The sequence below is a fragment of the Glycine soja genome, chromosome 18 (genome assembly GCF_004193775.1).
Source record: "Glycine soja cultivar W05 chromosome 18, ASM419377v2, whole genome shotgun sequence".
Lineage (NCBI taxonomy): Eukaryota > Viridiplantae > Streptophyta > Magnoliopsida > Fabales > Fabaceae > Glycine > Glycine soja.
In genome coordinates, this window is record NC_041019.1 from 50,441,931 (window position 1) to 50,466,417 (window position 24,487).

A 24,487-nucleotide genomic window follows, 5' to 3' on the forward strand; every position below is an offset into this window, starting at 1 on the left:
TTTTAATTAGTTTTAAATTAATTATTTTTACTTACTATATATGAGTCCATAGGAAGTATCCTATATTTTTTAATTAACTATATATTTTATCATTTATTGCACAATAATAACTACTCCCACTAAAGATATTCCATAAAAAAATTTAATGCTTCATTAATTTTATAAAATGATATTTAATATGGATTTTTTTATAGATATCTATGTGTTAATTTCAATAACCAATGAGAAGAAATCAACTTATTTTAAGAATAATTTTTTTAAATTTATTATTCATTCTTATTATTTATTTTCTTAAAATAGGTTTACCGAATGTGAATATAAAGAAGAAGTCTTTTAGAATTATTCTGGGAGTAGATTCCTACTTTTTCCATAAATTAACCACATCTAGTGTATTTATCTCTCTCTGCTTCCGTAATTATGGTGTTTTTCATATTGGTTGATCATTACATTGATTTCTCTATTTTCTTGAAATAAAGTATCCATTTTTTATTTTTTGGATTAGACGAGAAGACAGGAACATGTTGTAAGCATATATACTCCACTTCATTTTTTTACTAATAGTTGATTCATTTATTTTTGAAGTTTTTAATTATTTATTATTTAATTTTATAAAAAAATGTAAAATAATTAATGGGAATAAAGGTCTATATAGTTGAAAAAAAAGTGATGTTATCTTGAATTTTAGAAAAGACAAATAAATATGAACAATTTTTGGTTAAAGATCTAACACTTAACAAGAAATGAAGAAGGTATTGTTATTATTAGACCTATTTTTAAATGTATTGACTACTAATTTTTTATACTCTTTATTGTAAAACTTATCAATAAGACAGTAACTTATTCTCAAGTGGATATATTTATTACCTTATTAACAATATAAGTCATATTCTTTGGTGGCAAAAAATTATCTCTTGTGAAATATAAGTATTGTCATTAAATACAAAAATTACTTTAAATGTTTAATTTATAAACATTAAAAAACAAAAAATATTATTAATTGAAATTATCTATTTTTTATTGATATTAATAAGTAATTGTTTATTTCTTATGTAAAAAGAAATAGTATATATTTATGTGATATGTGAAATTAATATTATTAAGTTTATAGCAGTCAACCATGGCTAATAAAGTCAAACGTGTCTAATAATGTAAATCAATCAATGCTGTTATTGAAAATAAATAATTGCAAGGATTTTAATAATTTGGCCGAGAAGCATAGCGAAAACTCGACAACTGTCACAAAATCACAGAATATGTTCAGATTGTTAACGCTTGCTTGTGTGTTCTGTTCTGCACCACCAAATAAATAAGCTTTCAACAACAATCCCAATTTTCACTTCACAAAGGAAAGGAAAATCTTCTCTCTTCCCTAGTAAGTTCTTCTCTCTCTCTCTCTCTCTCACTGTTTTCTCCTGAGATTGTTGATTCTTCGGGTTTGTGTTAGTTTTTTTGTGTTAATCATAACAATCCCTTTTTAAGATAACAGACGTTCTTGTGCTAACCTAGTTCTATAAAGATTGGATTTCACTAGTTTTATTTGTGTTATTTCTGTTTTCTTTCGAAATTGTTAATAATTTTACAGCTTGTCGCTTGCAATTTCTCCATAAGGGTTTATGGGGCAAGTTAGGGGGATTTCACTGCTTCCAATTCTAATCATGACATTGTGGTTTGTTTGTTTGTTTTTTTTTTTTCTTTTTTTTTATGGGATATCTGAATAGGGAAGGTTGAATGATTTGGAAAAATGAGTTCTGGCAATGTGAAGCCAGAAGAAGAAGCCCTAGAAAAGGAGAATGTAGGTGTTCCTGTCCCTGAAATTTCAGAACCAAAAGAGCAGAAGGCTGGAAGTAACTGCAAGGGAATTGAGCAGATTCCTTTGTCTGGGGAAAATGAAGAGGATGTGCTAGTTAATATAACTGGGAGTGGGTCCATAATTTCTGGTGGCAAGGCAGTGGAAGATGCTTCTGAGGATGTCACTGATGCCACGCCTTGCAGTTCCAGTTCTTTTGGTGATACAGATTCTGGCTTAGAGGATGCCTCAGCCTCGGCGTTCACCAATACGGAAGTGGAATCGCCTATGTGTGATGGTGATCAAAGTAAGACTTCTCTATGTAGGTATGTTTCCGACTCAGTTTCAGTTCTTCTTGTCGTGTCTGTAGAAGGCAATAAAACATAACTGAACACACAAAAAGAAGGCAAAAGAAACCTATATCATATAATACTTGTATATCAAAATCAGAATAAAGGGAATAAAAGCAAATGGTTCTTCTGTGATATCTACCTAGAAAGTAACCCTAAAAAAAGCCTTTTATTAGGGGCAAAGGGACAAAAATTGATAGCAAAAAAGATTGAATGATAACTGTAAAGCAGATTCCTTCTTTATTGTCACGACAAAAGTTGTGACGTATCATGTTTTCATTCCCATGTTACTTTGTCTTGGCTGCTATGTGTTTGATTAGAATATCAATTGCATGTGTTTCACAATTTACACTATTAACCATTCAGGAAGAACAAGACGACAACATCACATTGGAGGAGGTTCATTCACCCTGTTAGGTGGCGCTGTAAGTGGCTAGAATTGCAAGTGAAGAAACTTAACTCTGTAGCACTGAAATATGATAAAGAGCTCGCGGCATACGATCATAGAAAGCAGCTTGAGTTTTCAAAGTTCTCAATAGATGATCTTAATGTCAAGTCAGTACCTATATATGATGGCATTCACACAAATAAAGTTATGAAGAGAAAGAAACGGAAAAAAGCTGAAGAAAGTGATTTATCATCATATGTGTCTAATCATAGTATATTCTCTTACTACGGTATGACATTTCTTGGTTGGTTGTAGTATTTTTGGCCCATGTGATGCTCCTCTCTAATCTTTGCTCTTTTTCTGTCCCATTCCAGAGAACAAAAACCGTGGCGCTTGTATTGAAGATTTTCGTGGTGATGCCTTGAGTGAGTGACAGTAGTGTACACAATGCTGCTATTGTTATTTATTTGACTATTAAAATCCATCTTCTAGTTAAATTGTGAATCATAGAAGGTGAAAAAATTATATACACAGGTTTTTATCTTTATTTTCATGTGTTTATTGGTATGAGTATGACCATTTTTGTGAAACAGGTTTTAATCAATTGTTATTTGCTTCCACTTTCCATGAGGGTCTAAAATTTATTCTATGTTTTGTTTCATTGATATCAGGAGGTAATGCAGAGATTAATATTGAGGAGTTAAAGTTTAATGATAAGCTGCCTTCTGTTGATCTTGAAGATAATGATAAAGCCATCAAAGACATCATTCAGAGGATTGAAGAACTACAGTCACAAGTTGGGAAATTGAAAACTCGGATTGATAATGTGGTTAGTGAAAATCCAGGAAAGTTCTGTTCTGTAACTCAATTGAGCATGATTGGATCATCTGATGGATTTAATCATTCTCGCCATAATTCTGCTTCTTTTGTTGGAAATGACAACACATTTCCGGTTAGTTTTGTTCATGCTTCATCACAGCTTAAATCTGAGTTAAACACAGAAGATCTACTTTTGACTGAAAATCCATTACCATCCCAGGACAGGATAACTTCCTTTATCGAAACGACTATTAAGCCCCAGCTTGAGTTTCTCCAGGAAAATGTAAGGGTTTTTTTTTTTTTTTACACAAGGAATTTCAACTTGTATGTTATTATATTTTCTATTTTGCTTGCATAAATTTGTGGTTGTGCTTGATATTGGTAATTGGGTATTGGCTATTGTTGTGACAAGGGAGTTTTCCAATGCTTACACCATGCTGTGGTTTTGTTTAGTTTCTGTTACACTGTCAATCCATAAATAAAGTTGTTCACAAGAATTGAGATGCCATAGAACTTCAATATTCCAGTTTATGATTGTTCCCATTTCTTGCCATCCAGTTTACAGCAGAAAATTGAGATGTACATGTTTTTATTTTATTTTTCAGATAAATGTCTTTGTGACTTGATTTTAAATTTTTCTTATGCATGTGTATAGTAAAATATATGTATGTAATTACTCTTGACCTGCTGTCTAATGTTCAAGGTTTTTAAAGTTTGACATATCCTCCTCCTCCTGGCCATAGCTTCCATGACAGATGTGTATATCATCCCTTATTTATAATTGCTTCTTGCAAGTACTTTGTTCAGTTAATGCTGTGTTCTTTGATGTGTATTATTATTTGAAATTTTGATCTGATAACACAAATTTTGATAGTCACGGACCCTACAACCCATCTACTAAGGTTATATGTTGGAAGGGCAAACTTTGTTCCATTCTCTCTGTATGTTTTAGTATTGTTACAAACATTGTAAATTTCTAATGTCCTATCCTTGCATGCAGACCAAGGATGAAATTCTTATACAAAATCAGGCAGCCAAGGAAGAGTTGCATGATTTTGAGAGTGTTAGAAATCAGTTTGTGGAGAAAACCAAGAAATCAGTTGAAGAGCAGAAACCCATTTCCGCTGCTCAAGTCTCAGAATCTGTCATGGACACTGAGAATGCTGTTCCTACTTTGAAAGCCGGTTCTACATCGAACTCAAATTTTCGTAGGATAACAAATAGGAGAAGGAAGAAGCCTGGTTCAAAGAGATGGAAACGCAGATAATCTGGTTAAAGCTGAATCTGGATGCAATGATTGTTGTTTCTTTTGACAACTGCAGGAGCTGATAATATGTCAATCGTAATGTGTAAATTGTAGTTATGTTGTGCATACTTTTCTTACATCGAGAAATGAGTTCAATTGTATATGACGTGAATAAGGATAGCATGCTCACCTCTATCTTTAGAGGAAGCTTTTGTTTTTTGTTACTGGAGAATTCTTGTTTAAAGCAATGCTGTTTCTTGATTTGCTTGGGGATTATTGTGTCAGGAATTAATGAGTCTCTTCTCTCGTTGCCTAATATATTAACTACATATCCTTTGATGCTGTTTGACAGAAGTGATCGTGTTCTTTCTATTTTTCTTTTTACTTATTTATTTTGCCTTATCTGTTTCTCTTAAGTGTTGATTCCGTACACGTTAATTATGCAAGCATATTGAAAGATAAAACATGGTGCATTGTTATTGCTTTTAGACTCTGTTTTAAAATCAATTGTAGTCCATGGTGTTGACTGTCACTGTCCCTCAGCTTCTCTCTTGTACTGCTGGGAGTATTGAAAAGGAAGAAGAGGATGTGTAGTATAACAGTGTTTTGCCGTTGTGTTTTTGTCTTGGATGACCATACTAAACCTTTATTTGTAATGAACAAATAGATCAATATTGATTACATAAGATCAATTTTATAAAAAGAGTAACAAGGACTAAATCATTAATTACTATCTAATCATAAATAATAAAATAATATGTAATCTTAACACTCTTCCTCAAGCTCGAGCATATATGTCATGAATTGAACTTGTAATAAAGGTGGTCAATCCAATAGAAACTAAAGGTGGTTTGCTGGAAATATGTCACACGTCGTGTGTGTGAACTTCACGTGTCAGGGCCCTCTGTGGGGTTGCATGCGGTGGTGTTTGGAGTTGCCTATGCACATGGATGGCATGACCGTCTTCAACGATGATAATGGGTATTGTTCACTCTTGAAAAAAGCAAAAAGGTTCACCGGGGGTGCCTTGAGACAAAGGGAGAGAAGATTAGTATAATGCTAGTCGGAGATACATCATGCGTGTGTGCATGAACTTCACATGTCAGGGTCCTGCATGGGGTCATGTGCGACAATGGTTTGAATTGGTTGCGTACGTAGACGTGACACTCTTCGGCAATATGCGATAGTGGTCAAAAGGGAGCTCCAATGAAAATGTGTCAAGAAGTCTGGCAAAAGAGGATAGAGAATCAATGATTAAAGAAAGCATAAACACAACATGCGATTAAAACAAAGTGCGAAAAATAAGGCCTGACAAATCGTCTCAGAATGACTCGAAACTAATAATGCTTTGTGCGCCTCAATTCAAGGAGCCTTGAATTAGAAACAAAGGTTGAAAACATGGTAAGACAGACTAGAGTAGTGGGGCATTCAAATGTTGTTTGGCGCGCAAAGGAAAGGAGTGAGAGAAAGCGTCAAAGCTCTAATAAGGTCCCTGTCACCACCATCATGTAGATCGGTGGACAACGATGCTAGTGATGAGATCATTGAACGAAAAAGTCGCCAAAGGTTTGATGGTGGATGAAGGCGGTTGCCGAAAAATACATCGGGAAAAGGGACAATGAGTAAAAAAGTCTACCGGAATACGAAAATAGATCACCAAAAGACGAGAGGCAAGCATAAAGGTCCACTAGAATGTGAAAATAGGTTGCCAGAAGTAGGACTACAAGCACAGAGGTCCACCAAGAACCTACTATCCCCAAGAGAACAATTTTTGTTATTCCTCTGGCAAGGATAATTTGGACTCTGATACCATATAACAATATTTTACTATGTGTTGTGTATCTTGGATGACCATACTAAGTCTTTAAATATGACCAATATTAATTACGTAGAATCAATTTAATAATGAGTAATAAGGATTAAATTACTAATTACTAACTAATCATAAATAACAGCATAATATCTAATCTTAACATGTAGTAACAGGGTTGGATTGGAAAAAGGACGGAGGAAAGAAAATTTTAAAGGGACAAAAATAAATTGTAGAAAACTTCTTAAGATCAAATATGATAATGGACCTATTGTGATCTGGTTGAATTCCTGATCTGTACATGTACCTAGTTTTCCTCCCTTTAAAATACATTTCTCTAGTATCTTCTAGCGAGAATAAAAAACATCGACAACAGAAATTCAGCCGAAGAATTCCCTGCAGAATATAATTAATCAAACCATTCATCCCTCACAAATAAACCATGTGAAAGGTCATATCTGGTCACTGATCACAATTCACAAATTAAATAGCATCCCACAATTGATATGTCGTGCTATTTCTCGGCAAAATTTCCTTCGCAGTGCAAAAAAGCTGAGTGGAGTAATCATGGGAACTAGAATGAGAGAACTTTAACATATATGTAGAAAGGCTTCACGCTGGTGAGGTGCAGATGCAACATTGCACATAGCGAAGGGGACGGTTTTAAATTGTCGTAGTTGCAACTTGGTTGCAATCCTTGATATCGCAAAAGTACAAGCAAATGCGATTGATGTGGCCACGATGCAGTCATAGAAACCCCACAAATCTTGACATTGCAGTTGCAAATCATTGTTTAAAACCTTAGGGAAGAGCCATAATTCTAGGATAGAAGACCCACAATTTACGCATAAATTTGGGCGCCAATTCCAGTTACATGTTTTAAGTTTTAAAGTTGCCTTCTAATAAAGTTGTGTTCCAATCTCCCTACCGTTTACTGGAGTTAGGAGCCTGATTCTGAATGGACTTCAAATTTTGGAAGGGGCATTAGGGCACTGAAATACACATGTGCTGTGAGCCTGTGGCTTATCCAATTTTCATTCAACTACTTTTGATCTCTCCTTTCAGCTTTCTTGTGTTTCCATTGTCAATAGATTATTAGATTATTTCAACTTTCATGTGCTTACTTAACTGCCCCAAGGTTAACTGAATAACCTCCAGATGTGAATGCAAGTAATCCCCAGCCGCAAACTCTATAAAACTTCCACCAATCTCAATAACACTGCAAGCAACTTCTTTACTTGTTCCTCTTTTCTTCATCATTTGTTTAACATCTTCCACATCTGTCCACCTTTGCCTGGTCGCATACAGATTTCTCAACATCACATAGTTTCCTGCAACGTCTTCATCCATTTTCACCACCTCTTTCAGCACTCTCTCTGCCCGCAAAACATCATTAAAGTAACCACAAGCAAACAGAAAAGAACTCAATATTATCCCATTAGCATCATAAGGCATGGTCTGAATCAAATTTTCAGCCTCATCCAAGCATCCAGCCCTTCCAAGAAGGTCAACCATGCAACCATAATGCTCAACCTGAGGCGCAATTCCAAATCTCTCCATTGCATTGAACCATCTTCTTCCTTCCTCTACCAGACCACAATGGTTGCAAGCAGATAACACGCCAATCATAGTCACCTCATTTGGTCCAAACCCTTCCTCAATCATCCTCGCAAACACCTCCAACGCTTCCTTCACACAGCCATTAACTGCAAAACCATTTATCAAAGCATTCCACGAAGCTGTTTCCCTCTCAGTCATCCCCTCAAAAGCCAATTTTGCTTTTGTGATTTCACCACATTTCGCATACATATCGATCAAAGCAGTCCCAATGCGAGCAGACCTATCAAGCTTCTTCCTTAGGGCAAACCTGTGAATCCATCTCCCCAAATCCAAAGCACCCAAATCAGCCACAGCAGGAAGAACACACACAACAGTCACCTCATTTGGCTCCACCGATGCTGTCTGCATCTCACGAAACAACTCCAACGCGTCATGAGACCTTCTATTCTGGCAATACCCCCCAATCATGGCATTCCAAGTAAACACATTCTTCTCCGGCATAAGATCAAACATCAACTTAGCATTCTCAACATCACCATTCCCACAATACCCAGAAACCATACTAGTCCAAGAAACCACATTTCTCTCCTTCATCTCATTAAACAACTCTCTCGCCAAACCCACACACCCCATCTTCACATACCCATCAATCATTGCGTTAAAAGCCACAATATCCCGATCCTCCATCTCATCAAAAAGCCTCCTAGCCTCACTCATATCCCCACACCTCGCATAGCCCACGATAACAGCAGTCCACGAAACCTTGCTTCTCACAGACATTTCATCAAATACCTTCCTCGCACTACCTAAAACCCCAAACTTCACATACATATCAACCAACGCAGTAGCCACGTACAAATCAAAGCAAACCCCATTTTTCAAAACCATCCCATGAAGCAGCGTGCCCTCACCAGTGGCCACACGCGTCGCGCAACCCTTCACGAGCGCGGTGAAGGTGTACCCATCGGGCGTAAAAGGTGGTGCTTGGCGGCGAAGGTCTCGGAAGAGGGTGAAGGGTTGCGAAAACTGGCGAGCGGCGAAGTGGGCGGCGATCATGGAGTTGCAGAGGAAGGTGTCGCGGGTGTGGGTGGCATTGAAGAAGCGGCGCGCGTGGTTAATGATTGCGAGAGGGCGCTTGGCGGAGGCGGCGAGGGAGGCACAAGTTGTGACGAAAGCGGTGAGGAGGTTGAGGTTGCTGTGGAGAGAGTGTCGGAGGATGAAGGCGTGGATTTGGAGAAGCGTGGGGATGCTCTTTGTTCTGCATTGGAGAAGGTGTAAGCACGTTCTCTCTGCGTTGCTCCATAGGGTTCGTTGTGGTTGGGACTCCTCTCCCATCAGTGTTCCTTCTTCCTCTTCATCAACTACCCCATCTCTTCGTTTTCTAAGAAAATTTCAGAGACTTAATAAAAAAAAACATTTTATGTGAGGGACTAAAAATAAATTAAAAAAATTATCAAGGACAAAAAAAGTTTTAAAAAAATGATGGGTAAATAGTGATTTCGGTACATCAAAATGTGGACTAGTGACAAATTTAAAAGAGATGAAAATTTTAATTTAATTTATTTATGTGAAAAAAATATATCAAATTAGTTTTGATAAATTGATTTTTAAATTTTTTAACTTAATATCAAATTAATCACCGAAAAATATAATTTATTATCAAATTAATCTTTGAATATTATAATTGAAGGAGAAAATAATTTTACAAATCTAATGATAGGATTAATCAGTCATAATTCTTAAACATTTAGAGTCTAAATTTAAATTTAAATTTTTTTTAAATAAATCTATCCCTACTTTACACTTTTTGAGGACTAAAATAATTAATTATCCAAATTTTTTCAAAGGGACAAATTTTTTTATTAGGCGTTACCTCAGTTTATTGTTCATGGTGTGCTTGAGATAAGGGATTTATTTCCATTACTATTATGCATGATGGAGAGGTTTTACATTGTTTTTTTCTTCTTTTGTCCTTTTGGTTTATCAAGAAAAAAATATTCTGATTAAATTCGAGTTGGACGGAAAAATAAATATAACTTGATCAAGAATCATTTTCACTAAAGATCAAACTCAAATAATACCAAACAATTCATCCTTAAGCACATTCACTTTGTTGAACCCAATGAGTTGGTTCATTGTTTCGATTATGTTTTAACCTTTATTTGCCCCTGCTAGAAACGTGCAAGCTTTTCTGTTGTCTCCTTCCTTTGTGTTGCTTGAGGTAATTTTTTGTTAAGGGTAAGTGGACTTGGTCTCTTTAACAATTGAAACAAGGTGGATTTGATGTTGTTGCCTTTCGCAGGTCCTCCAATCTTGTGTTGGATATGAACCATATCCTGGATTCAAGACAAATGGTAAATGCCGATATCAAGCAATGGCATGACAAGAAGCAAAAAGAAAAATTCTTAGCTTGAACACGTTATTTACAAATGTGTTGTTATAGATCACTCCAAAAGAAACAGAAGGAAAATGATTTGAATTATACAGACACTCTCTAAGAACTATTGGTCGCCGTTAAAAATCTGATGCCTATGTCATTCAAGTGTTTAAGGAAATATTTGCTTGGAGTTCATCAACCCTTTTTTCTTACTAACACTCTTTTAGTGATTGTTCCAACGCTGACGACTAAGATCCTTACATAAATATGATCTCTTTAATCATGACTTTAATCTCAAAATACATCATTTCTACCTTCAAATATAAGAAAACAATTTCTATTTACGCCTTTTGTACTTTTAGAATCTCTTAGTTCCTAATTCCTAATTTCTTACAATTAAACAGTTGAACCTGCATATTTTTTTGAATTTTGTTTAGTCACTTCAAAAATTTGACCTGCATAGACTCCAGTAGACTACTAGCTTATCTGATCTTGACATTCTACATTATTGAAATAAGTCAACCTGTTATTCCCGCAGAAACATTTCTCTATCTGTTAATAATTTAATTGCTGATGCTAAATTTTATCTTGCAGTCTCATTTGAATTGCTTACTTCAGAAGCTTTGTTCCTTACTTCTGAAACATTTTATAGTTGTCTTGTTTAATAATGTCATCTGTAATTTGTAGATTTTCAATATATTTTTTTTCTGAAAATCTATATCTCCTGCTTTAAGTTTATAATAAATGAACCAAAAATTATGGTTAAGTTCAAAGATCGGTCCTGATATTTAATGTTCCTTTTCTTGAAAATAAAAACACAAAAACTGACATTGGTATTATTTACAAAGGAGTTCTTTTTCTCCTTCTTAGAATGTTCTGGGATCATATTTTTACCAGTTCTGGCCATCAACCTCCTTGTGGATCTAAGAATTTTAGCTTGAGTATGGTATGTAGCTTTGTATCGCCATGCACTGAGGGATTTCAAGATGGTTAACAAGAGTTAGAGTGACCTGAACTCTGAAGTTCAATTCTGTAGATTGAAGTTAGTAATTGGAAATTCTCATGAGAGTGGAGTTTCTACTTGGATATTGTAGTGTACAAATCTTGTGTGCATAATATAAAAATATAAACTATATATGTCCACAATTATGAACTTTCGGAGAAACAAGCATCTAGATAATCAAGGCCAGCTAATTCATTAACATGAAATTAGATCTTTCATTTAAGTTGGTTTGCTGATATGAATGATTCATGTCTTTATCTGCTCTTGATTACTCTAGCCCACAATTTCACTGTCCCATGATCATAAACTCTGCAGATAAATAAAATCAAGACAGAGGAAGATAAAATAAGAATGGAAATATTAGTAAGTTGTGCTGAAACTAAACATAGGTATCTTTCATGGAGACAATTTCGATTTAGACGGGACCATACAAGGACAATTGAACCACTCAAAAAATGTAAATAAGGAATGATAATATTTAAGAGATAAAAGATTTAAAATTATAAATAAACGAGATATTTGTGTAATACAAATATTATGTATATTTTTAAATTTAAGCATGTTTAGGTTAAATTAGATATTATTTCTGATTTTGTTCATAAATAACGTGTTTTTAGATATAACAATTTTTTATTTATAACTTTTACCACTTTCAAATTCTTTTTTTTTTAATTTTTTTTTTCACATTTAAGATTAGGCAAAATTGTATTTTTTGTATCCCAATTTGTCTCCAATTTTGATTTTGATCCCCTTTAAAATCATTGACGAATTTTGTCCTCCTATTTTATCCAATTAAGCAATCTTGGTCTTCCAATCCAGAATTAGATGTCGAATCCACAAAAGATGAAATGCATTGTAGTTGTCATTGGTCAATCAATAAGAACGTGACAAGTGATAGTCAATATTTCTTTGTAACAGCAAGGTCCAGGGGCCAAGATTGCATGATTAGATGAAATAAGAAGACAAAATTCGTCAATAATTTTAAAGGGAGACCAAAATCAAAATTGGAGATAAATTGAAGGACCAAAAATACAATTTTACCTTAAGATTATTCAAACTTTTGAAAATGGATATATGGCACCGATTTAAAGATAGCTTTCTGTTTTACATAAATTAAATTTTAAGATTATTATATCTTTTAATTAATCTTACAAATTTGATTGTAATCTTAATATGATATATCCAAATTAATCACATGTATTGGTAGATGACAAAGTCTAAAATTGCCGAGTATGCCATACTCTTTTTCCTTTTCCAAGCCTAATGCCATGCTATTACAATTCCTATGCTCAAGCACTATGTGTACAGGGAACAAATTTTTGGCTAGTTTCAAGCACCATGACGTTAGGCATCTTGAGGAGGCTTCCAACTTCATTTTTAATGCTTGGCATTAAGTCTTCAATGCTACAGCATCAGACCTTTTTGCTTCCTTCTTAGCCTTAGCAATTAGCTCTTCACCTAAACAACCAAAACACACAATCAGTTCACAAGTTGGTAATCTAATGATCGAGAATTCTATCAGAAGATCTATAGAGATTGAAAAATGTAAAGAAACAACATATTCACACATTTGAATTAAACTCATAATATATACTTAATATTGAGGTAAAGGTATTTGAATGTTAGTTACTCAGTGGTATTTATTACATAAGGGGCAAATGATGTTGTCCTTGTGGACATGTCGAGGTATATATGAAGGTGCGGTTGTAGTTTGAGGTTCTTCTTCAACAGGAGTTGCAGCTAAAGCTGTAGTTTGAGGTTCTTCTTCAATAGCAGGTGCTGTTGTAGTCTGAGGTTCTTGTTCAGTTGCAATTCGAGGTTCTTCAATTGTAGTTGTAGTCTGAGGTTCTTGTTTAGTTGCAATTTGAGGTTCTGCTTCAATTGCAGTTGTAGGCTGAGGTTCTTGTTCAGTTGTAGGTGCAGTTGCAATTTGAGGTTCTTTTTCAAATGCTGTTGTAGTTGGAAGTTTTTGTTTAGGTGTAGGTTGAACATTTGACTCTGTATCCTTGGATGTTGTATTTCCAATGAAGGTTAATTTTATGATCTTAATAGCAATGAGAGCCAAAAGTGTAGCAGAGGGCACAAACACAACATCAGGTATGGCATTCATAAGTGCAAGTTGAGGCACTACTTGTCCTGCTTTCTTAGCCATCATGGCTGCTGGTGGTGCCACTATTGCAGTGATTAACATAGATTCATCTGCTTTGTTGAGATTCACATTCTCATTGATGAATTTAGTGAACATCTTCTTTTGGTCTTCCTTATTGGTTTCTTTCCATTTTTCGAACAAGTCCTGGACAATGAAAGTTTGAGTACATTAAGCTGAAAATCTTGTAGCTTAATGCAAAAGTTTGAATGAAAAACATGATCTGGTATGAAGTTTTTCCCCCAAGGAAATTAGGATCTCCTCTTGTTCCTTGTTTAAGTTGAACACAATGAAGTCCTACTACTTTTTCTTGTTTTTTGGTAAAGATTTTGCAATGAATCCTATTATTCACATCACATCTTATGGACAACAAAGGACATGAGACATTCTCCTGTCATTGATCTCACTCAAAAGCCACAATCGTTCAACCACTCCTCAAATTCTATATATATATATATATGGCCTTGTTCAAACCGAATAGAAACATATTTGGGAATCCATTCCAAAATTATGTTTGAGGTAAAAATAATACTGTCAACCGATTAAGATCTTTACTTTTACATTCATTTTGTTTTTAACAATTAGATTTGCATTAAAACACGTGTTACATCATTTTCAACTGCAAATCAAATATGCACTAGATATTCATCTTGGACCAGATTCCCACTTGAGTTGCGTCTATAAATGACAATCTCGCACAACAACTAAGGTATGCACTTTGGACCCTTAATTGCATCTTTACCACATCACGCTCTTTTGTGATGGGTGGATATTTGATATCAAATGTAAAAGTGTACTTGAATAGTGTAACCTTTATTTATATTACATCCATGATAGATTAAAATATATATTATAACTCTTCGTAAATGAGTATAATATAAACCCTTTTAACACGTATCATGAAATGGTGGTTTCCTCTCCACTTTTTCAGTAAATGTGTTTTAGGATACATGATTATAATATAAACCTTTTGACAATAGTTTAATTACTATCAAATCTTGAGAAGAAGGGAAGATCTTATTTTTCCAATATACATGTGTCACGTGTGCATTAATTAGAGATTAATATTAGATGTTTGCAAGACAGATCAAGACACTCAAATTTAAGTCAAGAATCATGTTTTCAAGAGGTGTACGTTCTAATTCATGTATTTTTTTTACTATGTTATAAGTGTGGAGTGTCAATAACTAATCTATGTGGAGGTGAGAAGTTAGAATACGGTTTATGAGATATAATAGTGATAAGCTTATGATAGAAGATAGCATGACCTGTATTTAGTTTTACAAGAGAGATGTGTATTGGTGTCTGCCAATGAAGAGAGCTAATTAGAAGCTTGGTTTAAAGATGGAAGATGAAAAACCTATCCATAAACATGTGGTGTTATAACGTGTGACAGAAGGATCAACGTCATGTAACTTTTTTATATTTTAGAAACTAAGGTGAAGTTTTAAACATCTTTTGGACCGAATTAATATCAAACCCTTCAAAGTTCAAAATGGTAGTTATTGGATTTTGTCTCTCTGTCAGAGAATTTAATACTATTATGTTAATGAAAAAAATTAAACTATAGCCTTAATTAACTTAATATAAATACGATTCATGTAAATGAAGTACACGTTATCCCAGAGGATAACTAACCTTTACATCCTTATATGATGGTGCAACATAATGCTTGCCGGGTAAGGCCATGTTGATAGTGCTGCATTAAATTTATTAGCAAATATGAGTGACAAATATAAACCACCTTTAAGTTTGAGAGTTTGGACAACAATGTTAACAAATGATGCCATGCGTATGAGCAATGAGGAGAAACTATTATATGACCTTTTCCCATTAATTAAAAAAATATAATTGTGTTATATATATAGAGATTAGTGGAGATCATAGTCCTGATTAAATCATAAAAATATTTCCATGATGGAAGTCCATATCCAAATCATAACAGTCTTAATCATTACAGTCCTATGAAACTTTCATTTTCATTGTCTTCATTTAATTACTTATCATTCAAAGGCAATAATGGTAGACAAGATAACATTTTCAATGGAATTGAATTACATACTTACTTGAAGGTATCAAGAATGCCATCTTTGAATCCGTCAAATTCCTTAATATCCTTCCCAACAAATTTATTATACAATGTATTCACTATCAAGTTCAACAAGTGGGTTGTTGATAGTCCTGAAGGTGCAAAATCAAAATGTGGCATTAGTATATCACCAATATTATTATATATGTAGGGAAAGAGAATATTAATGAATGACCTTTTCCTCCCATGAAGCTCATCGCAATAATTCTTTTTGTTGTTGTCAAAGCTTAAAACACAAAAGCTGTATAGTTCAACAAAGATTTAGAACTCAACACAAGGTAGGAGGTGATACGGAAGTGGGTTAATGGTATCTATAACTTCCGTTAAAGAAAAGGATGACTTTCTCTATACACTTCAAATACTAATATAATATCCATTGTTTAACTATTGATTATTTATCTGATTCTTGGCGTGGAATAGCTTGCGACTATACTTAAAAGTAGAATATAACTTTTTTGAACAATGCAGCTTATATTAATCTATCGGCATTCACACACACACACTATATATATATATATATATATATATATATATATATATATATATATATATATATATATATATATATATATATATTACTGTGATATGTGAAATGTGAAAATATGAAAACAAATAATAAATAGTCTTAGATTAAAATTACTGATAATAGATAATAGTAAGAGATTATAAATCCCTTTTATAAGATTATTATTGTTATAATAATATTATCACATCATCACTGCTACCACAAAGGAAGGTGATAGGGTCACAATACTAACAACAACATTGGTGAATTATAAAAGGTATTTATAATTAGATTTTAATATCAAAATAATTTATTATTTTATCTTAATTCAAATATTATTATTGTTTGTTCTTATGTTATCATAATAATCTAGAGTTCGTGAAAAAGTCGCCCTAAGCATTAGGCAATTAATATCATATTTTGGATTGATGAGTCGAATAAAACAAAAATAACTTACTAAGACACCTTACTGTGATTCTCAATGTAATATTACTATAATTTTCAAAATAATATTTTATTTATGGAAGCCAAAATTTTGGGTAGAAGTCCGAAATGAATAATAGAGATATTTACGATTTCATCTCACCTTTCTAAAGTCTTAAAATCAATAAAGAGATACTCAAAATTAGTTAGGATCGACATTAAATGAGTTAAAAGTTTTTTATATTTCAAAAACGAGGATTGTAATTTACCATTGTTGTAGGAAAATATAAGGAAAGAGTTAAAAACTTAAAATAGAAAATATTTCAAGGGATTATATTTTTGTAATTGGCGACTTACACTTTAATATATGGTAGATTTACAGATCCTACGAGGCGACGGTTGAATGCAACTAAGTAGTAATCGTATGTTATTTTCAGTCATCTTAATATGACATTTTGTCGTTTTAATTTACACGCCCACTATATATTTCTCTCTCTCTTTTTTTATTAAAAATAAGATATACTCGTAATCATAAGTTATAAGATTAATCTTTAAAGCATAAAAATCATCAAAATAAATTTTATCTCTTCTAACAAAATTTTCTTAATACGCACATTAGGATTCAAACTCCTCCCGTAAACATGTTCAAAGAAAACAGACATCTACTAATTATACTGTACTGGACCTTGTTAATTTTTAATTTCTCTTTGTATTTCTTTGAACTCTTCTTATCCGTGAATATAGACACGCGTAGGATCAACCCACGTTAATTTGTGTAAAGCGTTTTCTTAACTTTCCCAGTACATGTTATCAAGGTTAATTTAACAATTATCTGGTAATAATTTTCTATTTTATCAGAATTAAAAAAAAAAACGATAACCTGACTTTAGAAAGCGATACAAGAAATTATCAACGCAATAACAAATTACTATAAGATCAACACATAAGTTTTTAGAGTAAATTATGCGTATCTTTCTTCTTTTGAAAAAACATTTTTGAAAGTAACAAAGTCATGTACGTTTACAATTTTAATTAAAAAAGACTAAAAAAGATAATGTAAAAAAATTGAAAATACAACACCATACATATAGATTTGAATGTAGCCAAACTTAGCTTCAAACAAAAAATTACAAATTTAAATTTTTCAAGTACAAAAATTAATTATTTTTTGCAGTAATAAATTCTGAATATTTTCGTATTTACGAGAATAAAAATATTTTAAAGCCTTTTCTAATCAAAATTATCAATATACATGATTTATTATTGTTAAATGTTTAGACAATATTTATAGAAAATTTGTGTAAGTTTTAAAAAACAAAAGAAAAAATATGTAGGAGAAAGACATGTAATTTACTCAAATTTCTAACTAGCATGCAATTGTGCAAGTGACACCAGAAAAAGGGGTTTGAAAGAAAGTATCATCCTAATTCCATTCATATCAAGATGTTATTTTCAAAATTTAGCTCAAAGAAAATCACAAGGCATATATGCAGTCAGTATTTTTAATATAACAAGGACAAGGACAACAAGAACTTTATTCCACCATATAAAATCGAGTAATCGACTACACTGCCATTTAACTTGATAAAAACTAAATATCCAGAGATATTATTTACCATCTAATAATCAGTTCAATATAAATTGTCATATTAAATTAACCAAAAAAGAATTGCCATCAATAATCAAGGCAAAATTATCTGTAGGGGAAACCTATCCCTTAAGATTTCCGGCTATCTAATTCATGTTCACTTAAGAGTAATTTTCTTTTATAAAAGGAGACAAATGCACTGAAGCCTCAATTTACAATATAGAGATGTCACTAGGCAGAAACTGTTTTCTCAGTTCTACAGTCTTTGCGGTTGCATACATTTCGAAAGGGATAGTTGAGGTTACTGCATTTTTCACAAGTCCAACTACCTTCAGGAACAACTGCTGCATTTGGTTTGTTTGAGTTCTTCAATAAAACATGGAAAAGTAAAAATCAGTAAATAATGTTACATTCTAAACAAGGAAAGAAAATACCCCCACCCTAAAAAAAATCTATTAAAAGAAGGGATAAAAGCAACATAAGTACACACTATAACATGGTAAAAAATTAAGTTGCTAAGTAGAAAAATCATCCAGACTAACAGGTAAAACTTGAAGGGTATGGCATTGAGCTAAGTCTAATTAGTTGAGAATATCTCATATTTTTACTTTTTTAAAAAAGCAACATTCACATTGTATATACAGTCATTTATAATTAAAATCATAGTACGCAATTGATTGAGATACAAAAACTTTACAAGTGCCGTAAGGCAATGTAATTTTAAACACCGTAAGACCATATGGAGTTTTTTTTCTTTTTTGCTGAGATAGACCATATGAAGTTATATAGTTACATGATTATACTATATTTTTTTTATACTAAACAAATAAACAAACCATCTTGAGGGAGGGAGGGAGGCGGAGGAGGAGAGGGGAGAAGGGTGTAGGGCGCTGAGACCCCTGGTTGCCCCCTAAATTCATCATTTCCTAGGCTCATAGAACAGGGACTATTATTTGACACATATAGAAGAAGGGGAAAAAAGCATTGATATCAGAATCATGTTTTAATATTTAATAGTTCCATTGTTGGGCTTTTATATTTGAAGCTTATAAATGCAGTGAAGAAATAAACTCGATTTTGAATGTAAGAGCAATGCGATCATTTGAGCATTGCAACAGCAACAAAGATGAAAACACTTACAGGTTTGACAACTCCACAGTGTTTGATGTTGCAAGTGGTTCTAAAGGAAAAGTTAACATTGTCACACTTCGGACAAATCCAGTCCCCTTCAAATAAACCATCTGGTCCTGCATAGACAATGCAACATGGTTTATTTCTTTCATATTTATTTTTTCTTGCTTAATGTATTAAGACAATTAAGATATCATGTTAATGATTCTACTGTAAAGCTTCATATAAATGCAAAATGTAACATACACTTTGATTTTGTATGTTGTCTGAGTGTGGCACGCGGGTGCTGAACGTATTTCACTCACAGACATTAGAGCCTCAGTTTTGAAAGTTTATTATGGACCATAGACAATCAGGTATGAACTACAAAGAGCACGTAGTAGCTGAGACAATAGGTAATTAGTAAATTTCACACTCCAATAGATTTCTAAACCCTTTTTTGTTTATAGTACATATTTTCAATATATCTTTATAAAATATGGTGAAAAGTGAGCATTTACATCGAAACTTCTTTCCTCTGTGTCCACAAAATTTGCTTCTTAAACTAAAATTCTTCAACAAACAACACTTATTTGTAAGTTTTATTTTTTCTTTTTCACAAGCTATTTTGGTCAAAGTAGCTTATAAACAAATCAAAGGAGCCTATAAGCTCCCCAAAAACCTTACCAAGCCAAGTTCAATATTTTAAAAGACTATTGAGCTAACCTTTTGCAAAGGACAACCAATCAAAGAGCAAGAAAATTCTTAAGGTGAATTGATATATGAAACAACACACAAAGATATCATGATATACAGATAAATAAAAAAGTAACAGATCCTGAAAATACCTCCTCTGCGTTTTCGAGATGCAAAATTATCAGCTATTAATCCTTCAACCCATGGAGGAGGAGGACTTTGAAAACCATAGCCATAGCCATAGCCATCAATTCTAGGCCTTGGACCATAATTAATACCTGATTCGATGGTAACTTAAATAATTATAGGTGCACAACTAAAGAAACACCCATGCGGAATGAACCAAGAACCAACATGAATTGGATATTTTTGTGATTTGAACAAGAACAAAAACACAATCCTCTAGATTCAAAACTCAATAGTCTTAACAATCAATATCAAAGCTAAATAACATAGGCAACTAAAGAGGCATTTATAGCATAAGTAGTCAAAATCCCAGTCAAATGTTGTTCAAATACAATATCCTAGTCAATAACTATAACTAATTACCTAAAAACATTAAAATTAAGGGCCTGTTTGATTTGAGAAGACATTTCCTATTTTTATTTCCTGTTTTCACAAATAATTACAAAATTTTCACCTAATTTTCATTTTTTCTTGTTGTGTTCAAAGATTTGTATAAGACTCTAGAACCCTGGTTACCTCATTCCTACTTCAAATTTTCCTATAGTTAATTAATAAATAAAGTATTGGCATTTACAAGTATCAAAGAATACAATACCAATCTTGAATATGATCATAATGCTTTAAACAATTCTAGCTAGCATGGGCACGAAAATGCTGATACAATTACTAGGAGAGTACCTCCAAAGCTTGCAGGTGGGAACATGGGCAATGGACTGTATGGAGCACGAGCCCTAGCATACAGACCATAATCATACTGTATGCCAGGATGAGGTATTGGGGATCCAAACTGACTTGGCATTCCATATGATGGAGGAGGAATGCCGACACCACCATAGTAGAAGGGATGACTGTTTCTATACGGGCTTATAATTGGGGCAGGCTGCAGATCCCAGTCAATCAAACACCATGAAAAATGAAAAGTTTTACCAAGCATAACACAAGAATTATACAAATTTTTAATTCATTGTTGTCACTTTGGGCTAATCTTAATCAAGAATTATACACTAAGGAAAATCTATGTTCATAATAACATCGTATACTTGGATATATTAATTTATACATATATACCCATCCCTTTAATTTTTCAGCAAGAAACTATAATATGAAGTATCACAGATTTACAGGAGATTTGGATCTTTCACTATTCAAGTAATCAAGTTACAAGAAAAATAAGATAAATATATTTGCTTCTACAAACAAAATTCAAAAACTGAGAAGAAAAAAAGAAACATAATATGAAATAGAGTCCACTGTAGTTTCATTCAAAGTTGGTTCTCTTTTATTATTTTGGTCATATAGGTCATCTATTTGTACATATCCAGTTCAGGAGTTTGCCCATTGCATGCCTTTTCAGATAAAATTAGTCATTCACCAAGACACGAGAACCTCAAATGACAATCTAAAACAAGCATGCACATACTGGAGTTAGGGGTGGTCTTGGGGCACCACAGCGTCCCTGGTTGCAAACAGTTCTAAAAGAAAAGTTTAAGTTCCCACAATTAGGACAGGTCCAATCTCCATCTTTACGTGAAGCTGATTTCAATAAAGAAAAAAAGAACAATCTATCAGCATCATAAACATTTGAAAATTCATATGCCAGGAGCATTGCATTAACGTAAATATGTAGACTTTCACTAGGTCTATGCATGAGATCATCCCCGAGAGAAAATAAGGGTCATCAAAAGGGGCAGTATCAATGCTTTTCAGATAAGCTAAAAAGAAGGTCTCTCTTACACTCCGCTGCATGGCAACAATTTAACTAGCACACAGAGCAATGCAAAGGAATATGGATTTCATGGTTAAAACCAAAAACAAATCAAGCAAAGTAGTTTGCAATTGTCATTCCCATCGCACTCTTTAATCACTGTCAAATCAAATTGCCTATCAAATTGCAAGCCATTTTAGTGCAAATGTTTTCCCCTTTACATTTATTTTGGAAGAGAATGTTTTCTTTTCCCTTTTTTGACCTCTCTCATCAAGAAAACTTCCCTTGGCAAACAAAATCCACCTTTAAATGTAAAACAGCTTCTCCCAATCAATAAAACAGGCTCTCAGGTTTCCCCCTTGACAACAAAACCAAGCTTCAACCTCTAAATGAATAACATCATAGGAAGCACACTTTGTTCTGAGACACTAGTCTATGGTCCTATTTGTATAAACTTTTCAGCAAGTTTCATAGAAGAAGAAAATAATCAGATGAATTAAACTTTTTTCTAAGTTAAAATCAATTTACACACTTCCACTGTTCCACATTCAAGTAACATAGGGTGTTATAAGGTTGGCTTGATGGTTGAAGGGAGTAAGGGGGAAGGAGAGGTCGTGGGTTGAATCTCTCCCACTAACATTCTAAAAAAACAAATAATTTCGCCGATAAAAAAATAAAAATAAAGTAACATGTCCATAACCAACAATCTGCTCTACACATTGAAGTATGCTCTGTCAGAAAACAAAAAGTCTCTCCTTTGACTACACCACATTGTGTGCCGAACCAAAAACACATTTCACCTCATAAATTTGAATTTACACGGTCCAGAATACAAAAGGAATAGTGCTAATTCCTCTTCATGCAGTCAAGAAAAGACCTTTGTTGCAACCCCAGATAATAGAACAAGACACGGAGAAAGAAAAAGAAGCTACTTGCAGTATAAAGCACCATAAAGATCATATATTTACCGTCGTTTCGAAACCTTTTTGATCCAGGCGAACCTCGATTGTTGACCTGAGAGCAAGGGTACACGAAACCCACACAGTAATACAAAGAAAAAAACAAAGCTTTAGTACGAATGAGATAAATATGGAACATTGCATAGAGATTGAAGCAAACCCACCTTTGTAGAAGCCATTGGAATATAGAAGGACTCGGAAATTGTCAGAGAGAGACGAGTGAGACGAAGACAATGATTTGCACCGTTACGTCTAAATTATAAGTAAAGAAAAATTAATATTAATTATTTTATTATAAGTTAATTATTAAGTATATGTACCAAAATCATATATGGACAATATTTATTATTTTTATGACAATACAAAATGGACAATATTTATTATTTTTATGACAATACAAAATATCTCATAAATTTAAATTATAATTTATATGCTATACAAATTATTTTATTACAAATTTCAATTATAGTATAATTTATATACATACAGTATATATCATTAAATTTTTAGTAGATAAATATTTTTTATATAATATAAATATATGCTATATAATTTATATGCTATATAATTTATGATAAATGAATATTTTGAACATTAAATTATATTTTAAATTTAAATAGATAATTTAAATTATGGTATAAACTGTATTTTTTTAAATTATTGAAATGCAATTTAAAGATAGAGTTAATTAAAGAAAAGTAAATTGAAAGAGATAATAGGTAATGGGAAACAAATGTGATTTAATTTGACATAAGAGAAAAATTTTGTGATTGATGTAAGATAATATACCAAATACATATCAAGAGTGAAAAAGTATCATAGTGAGAATATTTAATTAAGAAGGTAATGATGACTCTCTAAATTATGAATTTTATATATATAAAATGAGGCTAAAAACTCAAACTAAAAAATATAACAAAAGTGGATAATTAAGAATGATCAGCAAGCAATTGGATTTGAATCCAGACTTGAGTTTCCTTAGAAATATAAATCATATTGTTTATGAATAAACCTCTTTTCTCAAATATATCTGTAACTTGATTAGATTTGTAAAATATATCATAATAATTCACTACCATGACTGGAGCAACAAAATTCATTATATATAATTCAAAATTGACCCATAATGAGTTTAAGTAACTTAATTCCTTCAGAGAATCAACTAAAAACCAAGAAAAATGACCCATAATTACACCATGATCACAAAGTATGAGCCATGTTATGAGAGAAGACCCACAGGGGAGCATCTAGATAGTCTCAAATTATTCCATTGCAAACTACTTTATGATCATTGGATGCTACGGCACCATGCAAGCTTAAACTCGTTATACTGAGGAGGTTGCTAAACAAGTGTTTTTTTAGAAAAGGCATTTATAATGTCCAAGAAACGCCATTGAACAAGTGTTTGTTGTTGTTGCTCAAACATAAACAAATTCATGTGGCGTTAAATAACATCTAAAACTACTGTGAATGTGACTGACCAATAGGATGGGAAAGGAGGCTTCCCTTTATTCCCCGAACGAGACCACGCCTCTTAAGTGTTTGGAAATGCAAGGAGAAGGTAATAAATCACGTTAAATTAATCAAAGACACAAAAGTTACAACTCGTAACTTTAAATTAATTGTGAGAAATCACATTAAAGAGCAAATTTTGCTTTTGCTTTTGGTAATGAAATAGCAAATTTTGGCAACATTGCAATTGTGAAAAAAACTTTCAAATTAGGTCACAACTTCATGATAA

General features: G+C 32.9%; 4 protein-coding genes across 5 annotated transcripts; 1 reads left to right on the top strand and 3 right to left on the bottom strand.

Annotated features, from left to right (window-relative positions):
- Positions 1-1,187: 1,187 nt before the first annotated feature.
- Positions 1,188-4,940, top strand: LOC114396441. 2 transcript variants are annotated; one of them, XM_028358419.1, is made up of 7 exons: positions 1,188-1,372; positions 1,719-2,112; positions 2,503-2,813; positions 2,899-2,949; positions 3,196-3,476; positions 3,564-3,626; positions 4,344-4,940. In XM_028358419.1, the coding sequence occupies exons 2-7, from the start codon at positions 1,742-1,744 to the stop codon at positions 4,608-4,610; spliced, it is 1,344 nt and encodes a 447-aa protein (XP_028214220.1). In that variant the 5' UTR covers positions 1,188-1,372; positions 1,719-1,741; the 3' UTR covers positions 4,611-4,940. The 2 variants fall into 2 exon arrangements, with proteins under 2 accessions (XP_028214220.1, XP_028214219.1); XM_028358418.1 differs by having other exon boundaries at positions 3,196-3,626.
- Positions 4,941-6,629: 1,689 nt separating this feature from the next.
- LOC114394719 (pentatricopeptide repeat-containing protein At2g44880) lies at positions 6,630-9,337 on the bottom strand. Its single transcript, XM_028356388.1, has one exon. The coding sequence runs from the start codon at positions 9,292-9,294 to the stop codon at positions 7,495-7,497; it is 1,800 nt and encodes a 599-aa protein (XP_028212189.1). The 5' UTR covers positions 9,295-9,337; the 3' UTR covers positions 6,630-7,494.
- Positions 9,338-12,527: 3,190 nt separating this feature from the next.
- Positions 12,528-15,859, bottom strand: LOC114394735 (proteoglycan 4-like). Its single transcript, XM_028356413.1, has 5 exons — positions 15,750-15,859; positions 15,552-15,666; positions 15,124-15,184; positions 12,987-13,632; positions 12,528-12,797 (listed from the first exon to the last, which is right to left on the bottom strand). Exons 1-5 carry the CDS (start codon positions 15,769-15,771, stop codon positions 12,730-12,732), a joined length of 912 nt encoding a protein of 303 aa, XP_028212214.1. The 5' UTR covers positions 15,772-15,859; the 3' UTR covers positions 12,528-12,729.
- A 2,224-nt stretch (positions 15,860-18,083) lies between these two features.
- On the bottom strand, positions 18,084-22,984 carry LOC114397753 (ranBP2-type zinc finger protein At1g67325-like). The gene is made up of 7 exons (XM_028359942.1): positions 22,911-22,984; positions 22,756-22,801; positions 21,503-21,615; positions 20,761-20,962; positions 20,049-20,174; positions 19,231-19,337; positions 18,084-18,456 (listed from the first exon to the last, which is right to left on the bottom strand). Exons 1-7 carry the CDS (start codon positions 22,923-22,925, stop codon positions 18,322-18,324), a joined length of 744 nt encoding a protein of 247 aa, XP_028215743.1. The 5' UTR covers positions 22,926-22,984; the 3' UTR covers positions 18,084-18,321.
- Positions 22,985-24,487: the final 1,503 nt, after the last annotated feature.